An 11,225-nucleotide genomic window follows, 5' to 3' on the forward strand; every position below is an offset into this window, starting at 1 on the left:
ATATTATTCCCTGATACTGTTATTGTTAAAGATAAGTAAAGAATGAGTAATGAATTATTTTTCTCCTCTGGGTTACTTTGATTTGGCAAGAAGTAGTTGATGTATTGAGAAACTAAATTAAAGAGAGACTTACTCAGCAGCTGAGAGAGGCACTAGAGGTTCTTTTGATATAATAACCACTTCATCGGAGACTCTTGTTGCTGAGTCAGCAGTCACCTTCAATGGCCCCAAACTATAACCTTCAAGATCTGTTACTCGCACCTAGTCAAGACAAAATACATAACATTATACACAACAATTCTACAGTTTTATCTAGATACTAATTTTTTTAATCATGTACATTGCATTGCATTATGCAGTTCTTGGTAATGAACAGCATAACTATATCTATACACCATTGTAACATACTGACACAGACTACAGTAAAGGACCAGGATATTCAACTGAGGAAGGGAGGTCTGTGAATTGTCGATAAAACTATATGAAGAGTACTTCCCAGCAGTACTAGCAGCAATACCAGACTCAGGAATAAGTGACACAAAGATATACTGGATGTCATCCACACAAATGGGGAAAAGGTACCCTTGAAGAGTTTCGAGAGTTTCTCTACTCTCTCACAATGGATTCTGCACGAAGGTGTAGAAGCATTGTCTTAACCACCAGCTATGATTTACAACAGGTCAATGGATATAGGACAGTTACAAGAGATCTGGAAGACAGCAAATGTAGTCCTTATATTTAAGAAAGGAGACAGATAGGTACCAAGGTAGTAGGTTGGTAAACAGCAACCGCCCAGGGAGATACTACTGTCCTGCCAAGTGAGTGTACAACGAAAACCTGTAATTGTTTTACATGATGGTAGGATTGCTGGTGTCTTTTGTCTGTCTCATAAACATGCAAGATTTCAGGTATGTCTTGCTACTTCTACTTGCACTTAGGTCACACTACACATACATGTACAAGCATATATATATACACACCCCTCTGGGTATTCTTCTATTTTCTTTCTAGTTCTTGTTCTTGTTTATTTCCTCTTATCCCCATGGGGAAGTGAACAGAATTCTTCCTCCGTAAGCCATGCGTGTTGTAAGAGGCGACTAAAATGCCGGGAGCAAGGGGCTAGTAACCCCTTCTCCCGTATAAATTACTAAATTTAAAAGAGAAACTTTCGTTTTTCTTTTTGGGCCACCCTGCCTTGGTGGGATATGGCCGGTGTGTTGAAAGAAAGAAAGAAGACAGATAGGTGTTAAACTACAGACCAGTTACTTTAACATTCATACCTTGCAAAGTAATGAAGGTTATCAGGGAAAGTGGTAAAACACATGGAGAGATATGTTTTCATAAACAATAGCCAGCATTGGTTTAGGTATAGGAAATATTGGCTTACTAATCTGAAGTTCTATGACAAAGGAACATGTGTCTGACAAGAGAAAGGGTTGGGTGAATTGTTTTACTTTTCAGACTGCAATAAGGTGTCTGATACTGTACTCTACAGAAGGTAGAGCTAAAAACTTGAGTTTCAAATAGGAATAACAGGGAATGTACTCTGATGGATCAAAAAGTATATCTGGGGGAAGGAAGCAAAGAGCAATCAACAGAAGAGAGACGTCAGAATGAGGAAGAGTTACTATCAAGGTTCCACAAGGATTGGTATTAGGATCAGTACTATTTTTGGTTATGTGAATGACATTCCAGATGGGACTGATTCACATATATCCCTGTTTGCTGATGCAAAATCAATGAGAATAAAAGCAGACAAGGACAAGGAAAGGCTCCAAAGGGATCCGGACAAATTGAAAGGGTGGTCCGATAAATTTTTGACTGAATTCAAACCCAAGTAAATGCAGGTCATGAAGAATGGGGAAGGAGAAAGGCCATAAATCAGGTACAGACTAGGGAAACAGAGGCTGCAGAAGCTCAAATCAGCCAAATAACCTCTAGTCAATGCTCGTCTGGCAAATCTCTAAGTATCCTTCAGGAATCTCAACAGTCATTCCAGGCTCTTTATAAAATATACATTAGGCCCATCTTGGAGTATACAGAACAGTACAGAATTTGCACCTGAAAGAACATATTAAGAAACTGGAGAAAGTGCAGAAGTGTGCAAAAGGACTTGTTCCTGAGCTAAGGGACATGAGCTACAAGAGAGTAACTGAACTGGACCTTATAATATTGGAGAATGGAAGAACCAGGGATGGGGAATGATGAAAAAATATACAAAATATTCAGGGAAATTGAAAAGGTAGGCCAAGATAATCTGTTTGAAAGGCAATAAACAGAAACTCAGGAACATCACTGGAAGTTAAGTCACAGATGAGTCACAGGGATATTAGGAAGTATTTCTTCAATTTCATAGTAGTCAGGAAGTGGGATGATCTGGTGAGGAAGTAATGGATGCAGGCATCATGCATAGTTTTAAGAGCAGATACAATAGGGTATATGAGGCTACGACTGAATGACTCTGAAGAGTGGTAAGTTGAGAGGTAAGGCCAGGATCTGAGAACTGATCCTTGCAAACACAAACACAGATCAACCCTTGCAACCAAAAACACAGCCTGACCCTTGCAACCATAAACAAATGAGTACAAATGGGTGAGTACAGTTTATAATACCAACAAGCTGATGAATACAACACATGTGCAACATCTAGGCATCTTAATTGTCAAAATGTTCTGCTTGCACAACAGGCTTTTTCAGTCATCCCCAGTTTGTGGGCCAGTTGTAAATGGAACAAGAACTGTTTCCCAGTTAGATATAAAGCTGATTTTTTTTTTTCCAATTCTGTGTGTGAGATAATTATTTATCATTTAACAATTTAAAAAAACTTGCCTGTATATTTGGAGCCTCTGCACTTACAGCAACATTGCTTGCTAAGGTAATTGCCACTGGCACATGGAACCTGAAAAAAATACATTAATAAATCACTTAATCCTGTGATTTATATTTTATAAACTTTGTATGTACTGTATTCACACACCAAATGCATAAAAAATTATGTATCTGAAAAATAATTCATATTTTTTACTAGTATATGTCATGGAAAAGACTTGTTTTACATCTAAAATATTTACATATATTAAACTTAATTTCATCTTTAACCCTTAAATGGTCCAAACGTATATATACGTGTTTTCAACATCTGAAAGTATGTAAAAAAATGTAGATCTTTTTTGTTTTACATTTTGTAAAAAAAACTTTTATCTACATTTTTTTTTGTTATATTTGAAAATATGTAAAAAAAAAGTAGATCTACTTTTGTAGCTACGAATTTGAACGTCGATCTGTTTGGACCGTTTAAGGGTTAATAATAAATTCAATGCTATTTAGGGAAGTACAGTGCCTGCACTCTGAAGGACGGGTGTTAATGTTGCAGTTTAAAAACTGTAGTGTAAAGCACCCTTCTGGCAAGACAGTGATGGAGTGAATGATGGTGAAAGTTTTTCTTTTTTGGGCCACCCTGCCTTGGTGGGAATTGGCCAGTGTGATGATAAAAAAAAATAAAAAAATAATTTAGGGGTTATCCCAAGAAAAGATGTAGGGACGGGGGTCAAGGAGGTTTTGTGTGTAAGGGGCTTGGACATATTGCAGGCATGTGTGAGCATGTTAGCAAGTGGTTTTTGGGACTTGACAAGCTGTTGGAGTGTGTGAAGGGATTCAGGGAAACCAGCAGGCCAGACTTGAGTCCTGGAGATGGGAAGTACAGTGCCTGCACTCTGAAGGAGGGGTGTTAATGTTGCAGTTTTATAACTGTAGTGTGAGTGCACCTCTCGCAAGACTGTTGGAATAAATGATTAAAGTTTTTTCTTTTTCGGGCCACCCTGCCTTGGTGGGAAGCAGCATAAACTCATAAACATCATACAGTGACAGGGTAGACAAGCATAGGCTATTTACCAGGGACACAGTAATGAAAGGCATGCAGTAACCCAATATTTAGTAAATTAGAGACACTGGACAGAGTAAGCCTTTTGTAAGTCATGTTTTGCTCAGCAAGACCTTTATCAATTTAATATAACCCTCACCAAGTTAAACTTTATTTTATAGAAAGGCTTGTTCTGTCAATGTATTACTGATTTAATGGAATTCAGCAAACATAACAGGACCGAGTCTGAAATTACACACTTAACTGAACCACAGAAACATCAGGAAAAATAGTCAATATATGAGTGGTAGAAGTGGAATGAGCTGAGGAATAACATAATGGAAGCAGACTTCATGCAGGAGTTCCAAAAACAGATATAATACTGCTCATACATATCAGTCATTTGAGAGTTAAGAAGAGGTATTAAAAACTGAGGCACAGCCCCCCACAAACTCAAATAGGTAACAAAAAAAAATACTCATGCAGAGAACAAGAAATTTTTCTTTGAAGACTACTAGAATGGCATCAAGGAGATAGTGTTACAAGCACTAAAAACTTAAAAAAAAAAATAACGAACTAAATACTCATGACCAGACACCATGAGCCTAACTGCTGCTATAACTACAAATGAATACTCCCCCTCAAAATATGAAATAATCAACTTACTTGTTATTTGTGAACATAGATACTGCCTCCAGCAGGTAGTACACGCCTTTAGACAATTGGACAGATTTGCGAGACATGAGGTAATTTGCGAACTTGACAGCTTGGTCTGGTTTTATGGGAGGTACTTTGTTTGTAGTTTCTGCTAACTTGTAGGCACCGCTAAGGACTAAAGCTGTGGATAATTTTTTTTATTTAGCAATGCAGTGTATATTATAATAAAAAAGATAGCATAACGTAGCCATATACAGATACAACACCGATTTTCTGTCCAAAGATGGTCTGGCACCTCTTATTTCAGGAAAATTACAAGACTTAGTTTTTTGCCAGGCCAGTTTATTGAGCAATCACACAGTGCTCTTCAACAGCTCCAAGGCTGAGGAACTGATTACCTCATCTTTTGTATATAGTTCTACAGTCTTCCTATTATAGCCTTGAATTTGTACTGAAAAAGCCACTGGATGGCAAAACGTCTACAAATAAAGATACCCAGATGTTGCACACGTTTAATTCTCCAGATCAGAAGTGTAATGTTGAACTATTATTATTGTGATCTTTGATAGTCCGGTAAACTTGATATACTGGCAAGACCTGGGAAGGGTGACGAAAAATTGGTGTTGTACTCGTAACAAGTTTCTAACTTAGAAATGAGATGTGTTTCGGCCTTTTTGGACGTGCATTGTTTATAAAACAATGGTACAGAGAATCTGTATGTCTGACACAGTTGTAGTGCAACTCTGCAGCTGTAAAACCTTAAGGTTGCTAAGTATCCCATTTTGTAAGTGTGGACATGTGTAAATTGAGGCATACCTAAGATGGACACTTCCATTAGTCACTTATTCAGGGAATAAAAGTCATCTGAAGTCACATTAAGTGAATCAACAATTGAAGATTAAACAAAATAATGAAGGTCTGAAGTACGTACAATATTTACAGTCAAACAGATATGCATGATAAATCAATTTAGCTTACCACAGTCTTGTTCATATGGAGAGATGGAGTGAAAAAATTATTCTTAGCAAAGATATTAAGCTGAATTGTCCTTGAGATATCTCTAGCAAATCTACTTAGGTTTTAAACACAATGTCCCTTGAGATATCTCTAGCAAATCTACTTAGGTTTTAAACACAATGTCAGCTACAAGTCCCAGATACCCAATGACAAAACACTGTCTAAGCTAAATTTTTTAGACTGCAAAAGCAAGCAAGAACACTGCAAAAACCTTGACATTATTGTTTTGGGCAAAACATGGATAAATTTGAAAAACAGCCAAGTGACATGGAAGTGTTTCATGCCAGGTTATCATGTCTTCACTAAAGAGTGCACTCAAGACAGTGGAGTAATTCTGAAAAATATAGTGATATCAACAAGATGTGGACCGGGAGCAAGGGGCTAGTAACCCCTTCTCCCGTATAAATTACTAAATTTAAAAGAGAAACTTTCGTTTTTCTTTTTGGGCCACCCTGCCTTGGTGGGATACGGCCGGTGTGTTGAAAGAAGAAAGAACAAGATGTGGAAAAAGATGTTAATTTACAGTTCAGGACAGTAAGCTTCAGTACCAATATCTTAAAACATCTTCAACCAAATAAATTATTCACCAGTTATTGAAAGGCCGCCTTCAAACTGCAGTATACGTCCATCAACTTCATCTGCTTGTACAATTGCATCTTCAATCCTCTCAAAGATACTTCCAACTTCTCCCTTCAGTTGTGCCCCAACATGGAAAGCATAACCAAGGCTGGAAAACGACATTAAAGTTTAAGCACATTTCTGCATGAAGATTAAAAGCTGACTCATGAAATCATAATAACTTGACTGTCAACAAAACACGGAACAGGTGGGGTTTGTACCCATGGCTTGAGAGTCCTAAAATTCACAGGACACTCTTATCAGAACCAGCTGGCCAAGTGAATAGTGCACTGGCCGGTGAGTTTCAGGACTCGCTTCCCATAGGTTCAAATCCCAACCGTTCTATGGTTTGATTAAAAGTTAAAGAGTCTGGAACAATTCTCATCTAACCTATAAGTTAAGAGATAAAATCTTCAGACAATGTTTTGGTCAGTCCTTGACTGCTATTAGGTCCTTAGCTCTCTCCTATCCTTAAACGGTTAGGACAGAGCTGACCTAATAGCAGTCAAGGACTAACCAAAACACTGTGTAAAGATTTATATCTAATTTGTAGGTTAGTTGATATGATTAATAGCTTCTCATTTTCCCAACTATTCATGACTTTATGGTTTAAAAGTACTCCAGACGGTGTTTAGAAGAGCTCTGATTATGATTACAATTAATAATCTTTAGGCAGAGGGGCTTTCAATTTAGCCTTGCTTATTCACATCATACTCAAGAACAGAAACAAACATCAGGCTAAAACACTGACAATATGATTAATAATACAGTACAGTAGGGTCCCTCTTATACAGCAAGTTAGGCTCTGGGCTATTTCCATAAAGCGAAAATCGCTGTAGAGTGAAATACGTATAGCCTTTTATTTTTAACTTTCAAATGCATATAAAAGTCTGAGGACATGTTTACATGTACTATCAATTACTGAGTAATAGAACTAGGCCTAAAAAAATGCATATACAGTACACACAGTGCTCACCTTAAAATATTTTCATCCTTAGCTTATACTAAGTGATGAACATATTTATTGTAGGAAGTCTGAATACATGAAGAACGAGTACAGTGGACCCCCGGTTTACGATATTATTTCATTCCAGAAGTATGTTCAGGTGCCAGTATTGACCGAATTTGTTCCCATAAGGAATATTGTGAATTAGATTAGTCCATTTCAGACCCCCAAACATACACGTACAAATGCACTTACATAAATACACTTACATAATTGGTCGCATTGGGAGGTGATCGTAAAGCGGGGGTCCACTGTATAATTGAAAACTGCTGCAAAGAGCTATAAAGCGAAGCAACGTAAAGCAGGACCTGCCTGTATATGTATTCAACTATTTCATGATTCTAACCTCAACACACTGTCGTCCTTCTTCAAAGCCATCTGAGTGGCACGAAGGACTTTGGCAGTGTCTAGATCCACACCAAGATTGGCAGCAGCAGTAACAGCATGGAAAAGCTCTTGAGATGAAGCTCCTTCTCTGATGGCATCACTCACTGCCTGAAACATAGAATCTATTCAAGTAATTTAGATTATCACAATAATTTTTTTTTTTTCAACAAGTCGGCCATCTCCCACCGAGGCAGGGTGACCCAAAAAGAAAGAATATCCCCAAAAAGAAAATACTTTCATCATCATTCAACACTTTCATCTCACTCATACATAATCACTGTTTTTGCAGAGGTGCTCAGAACACAACAGTTTAGAAGCATATACGTATAAAGATACACAACATATCCCTCCAAACTGCACAATACCATGACTGGAACAATATACAAATAACCCACAGAAAGTTAAAAATTGTGTCATTTAGTGCAGGTAAACCTCTATTACAGACTTATGTTTAGATAAGGCTCTACAATATACCAAATAGTATACTGCATGATGTTTACCAAACAGTATACTGTACATCATACTATTAAGCAATATCTCACATCCTATATAATATATTCTTACCTGAACAGATGCTGAAGAAGCAGCTATGGGACATCCCAGAGCTTTACCAGCTGAAGATGCCAAGAACAGTGTCTCAACAGTGGCTCCATCAGTAGCTGAGCTCTTGACAAAATTACACACACCCTGGCAAAAGTTCACGAGATTATTACATGTATGGAAAGTGCTATTCCTGCATGGGTCATACAGCATTTAAGGAATGAGGAATGTTCTGTCTTGATCCAAGAGAACAGAGGGTAGCTCGAATTTATTGGATCACGAGTCTATCAATACAGTCGCCACCCTTGAAGGGGTAAATAGAGAGGGTGTCCTTAGACCATTAAGACTGTTATTGGTGCATTAAGTGTACATGACAGAGATTTACCTGTAACTAGTTTTGAGAGTTTTTGTACTCTCACAACCAGCCTGGGGCCTGACTGTTATATGGCCCATGAGGTCCAAATAACACTTTGGGAATTGGGAATAATCAGGTTTAAGAAAATGAAGGTGAGGGTAGCCCCAGTTCCTTGGATCAAGAGCACATACCTTTAAAGGACAACTCTGATAAGTACTTACAAAGCTTATAATGGAGAGGTATGCAATTAATGTCATAAATCGTCAAGTGGTAATTTATACGTCTACTTTAAAATTGGAAACCACAGTGTAGCTCTGTAAAAAATAGGAATGAAGGGTACACAAATAACCCGCACATAAAAGAGAGAAGCTTACGACGACGTTTCAGTCCGACTTGGACCATTTACAAAGTCACACTCCAAGTCGGACCGAAACGTCGTCGTAAGCTTCTCTCTTTTATATGCGGGTTATTTGTGTATCGTTCCAGTCACGGTATTGTGCCTTTTTTTGTTATTTAGGAATGAAGGAGCACTATGTTATTATTATAATAAAAAAGAAGCACTAAACCTGTAAGTGCCATACAGCTAGGAGCTATTTAAAGCAGGCCTACTGGCCCATGGTAGATATATCCAACTGACACATCACAAAAGAACATATAAGCCTGGTCACAGACTGGGCCATGGGGGCGTTGACCCCCGAAACCTTCTCCAGGTAAGCACTTGATTGAATGGCAAGTTCGAAATACGTATCAATTATGGTGGATAGAGATAAGATAAGATAAGATTTCGTTTGGATTTTTAACCCCGGAGGGTTAGCCACCCAGGATAACCCAAGAAAGTCAGTGCGTCATCGAGGACTGTCTAACTTATTTCCATTGGGGTCCTTAATCTTGTCCCCCAGGATGCGACCCACACCAGTCGACTAACACCCAGGTACCTATTTGCTGCTAGGTGAACAGGACAACAGGTGTAAGGAAACGTGTCGAAATGTTTCCACCCGCCGGGAATCGAACCCGGGCCCTCCGTGTGTGAAGCGGGAGCTTTAGCCACCAGGCCACCGGGCCACTGGGCCACCGGGACACTGTTTTGCCACAATTAGAATAATAATGGACAATATTTTAACTAATAGACCTTGGCTGTTGTTACTGATAAACTGACCCAATGGATTCTGTCTCTGACTTTTGAGGTCTGCTGAAATATGAGTATTACATATAGTACTGATACATCTCAAGGTGGGTAAAACCTCGTATAATAAGAGTCCTCCCTACTGAAACAGAAAATTCCATGCTATACATACCTCTATGTTGGGAATCTCCTGACCTAAGTGTTTGTAACCAGCTGAGGCATAGAGAACTTGGGCAAGGTCAGAGAGCGACCACGCTGGGTCAAGGACAAGCTTCAGTCGTTCCTTGTCCCCAGGAGTGAGGTATGTGGATGGTGACAGAGCTGAACTCGCCCCTAACAATGCCAAGATTACTAACGCCCCTGCAACAGAAATAATAATAATACAATCAGAACTAAGCTTTAAACCCAAAAGGGTCAGCCCCTGAAACAACAAATGTTAATAAATTACATACATTTAACATGACAGTTTTTGCAAGACAACTGGGCTACTCCCTACAACAAGTACATACAAGCTTATTATAACTTTTTATTGTATTTGGTGGGAAGAATTAAACTTACAGGAGTTGTACAGTGCCTGGGGAATGGAAAGTAATCACATTTGATCAGCAAGATACACATGCAACAGTTAGGTGGCCTGTGGCCTGGTGGCAAAAGTTCTACTTTCACACGGTGAGGGTCCGGGTTCGATTCCCGAGGAGAGTTGAAACATTGGGCGTGCTTCCATATACCTGTTGTCTATGTTCACCCATCAGTATAAAATAATAGGTACCTGAGTGTTAGTGGACTGGTGTGGGTCGCATCCTGGGATAAAACTGACCTAATTTGTGGGGAAATGCTCAGTATAACCAGCAGCTTTGTATATACATGTAATATACATGTATGTACATGTAATAGTATGTCATTGATGGTCTGTATACCTTGTACATGTACTGGTACTGTTGTAATGTTGAGGTACAGTCCCTGGACCCATTATGTACTGTTGTAATGTTGAGGTACAGTCCCTGGACCCATTATGTAGCTGTAATGTTGAGGTACAGTCCCTGGACCCATTATGTACTGTTGTAATGTTGAGGTACAGTCCCTGGACCCATTATGTAGCTGTAATGTTGAGGTACAGTCCCTGGACCCATTATGTAGCTGTAATGTTGAGGTACAGTCCCTGGACCCATTATGTACCGTTGTAATGTTGAGGTACAGTCCCTGGACCCATTATGTAATGTTGTAATGTTGAGGTACAGTCCCTGGACCCATTATATACTGTTGTAATGTTGAGGTACAGTCCCTGGACCCATTATGTACTGTTGTAATGTTGAGGTACAGTCCCTGGACCCATTATGTACTGTTGTAATGTTGAGGTACAGTCCCTGGACCCATTAGTACTGTTGTAATGTTGAGGTACAGTCCCTGGACCCATTATGTACTGTTGTAATGTTGAGGTACAGTCCCTGGACCCATTATGTACTGTTGTAATGTTGAGGTACAGTCCCTGGACCCATTAGTACTGTTGTAATGTTGAGGTACAGTCCCTGGACCCATTATGTACTGTTGTAATGTTGAGGTACAGTCCCTGGACCCATTATGTAATGTTGTAATGTTGAGGTACAGTCCCTGGACCCATTAGTACTGTTGTAATGTTGAGGTACAGTCCCTGGACCCATTATGT

General features: G+C 39.0%; 1 protein-coding gene across 3 annotated transcripts in view; it reads right to left on the reverse strand.

Annotated features, from left to right (window-relative positions):
* Positions 1-11,225, reverse strand: part of OstDelta (oligosaccharide transferase delta subunit) — a 29,449-nt gene that overhangs the window by 16,663 nt on the left and 1,561 nt on the right. For all 3 annotated transcript variants that reach the window (XM_070104574.1, XM_070104573.1, XM_070104571.1), the window contains exons 2-8: positions 9,735-9,922; positions 8,109-8,231; positions 7,504-7,652; positions 6,121-6,260; positions 4,526-4,697; positions 2,830-2,899; positions 134-261 (exon numbers count right to left, since the gene is read on the reverse strand). In XM_070104574.1, the coding sequence (XP_069960675.1) occupies positions 134-261; positions 2,830-2,899; positions 4,526-4,697; positions 6,121-6,260; positions 7,504-7,652; positions 8,109-8,231; positions 9,735-9,922 (970 nt within the window). The remainder of the gene's footprint in view (positions 1-133; positions 262-2,829; positions 2,900-4,525; positions 4,698-6,120; positions 6,261-7,503; positions 7,653-8,108; positions 8,232-9,734; positions 9,923-11,225) is intronic.

The sequence above is a fragment of the Cherax quadricarinatus genome, chromosome 93 (genome assembly GCF_038502225.1).
Source record: "Cherax quadricarinatus isolate ZL_2023a chromosome 93, ASM3850222v1, whole genome shotgun sequence".
Lineage (NCBI taxonomy): Eukaryota > Metazoa > Arthropoda > Malacostraca > Decapoda > Parastacidae > Cherax > Cherax quadricarinatus.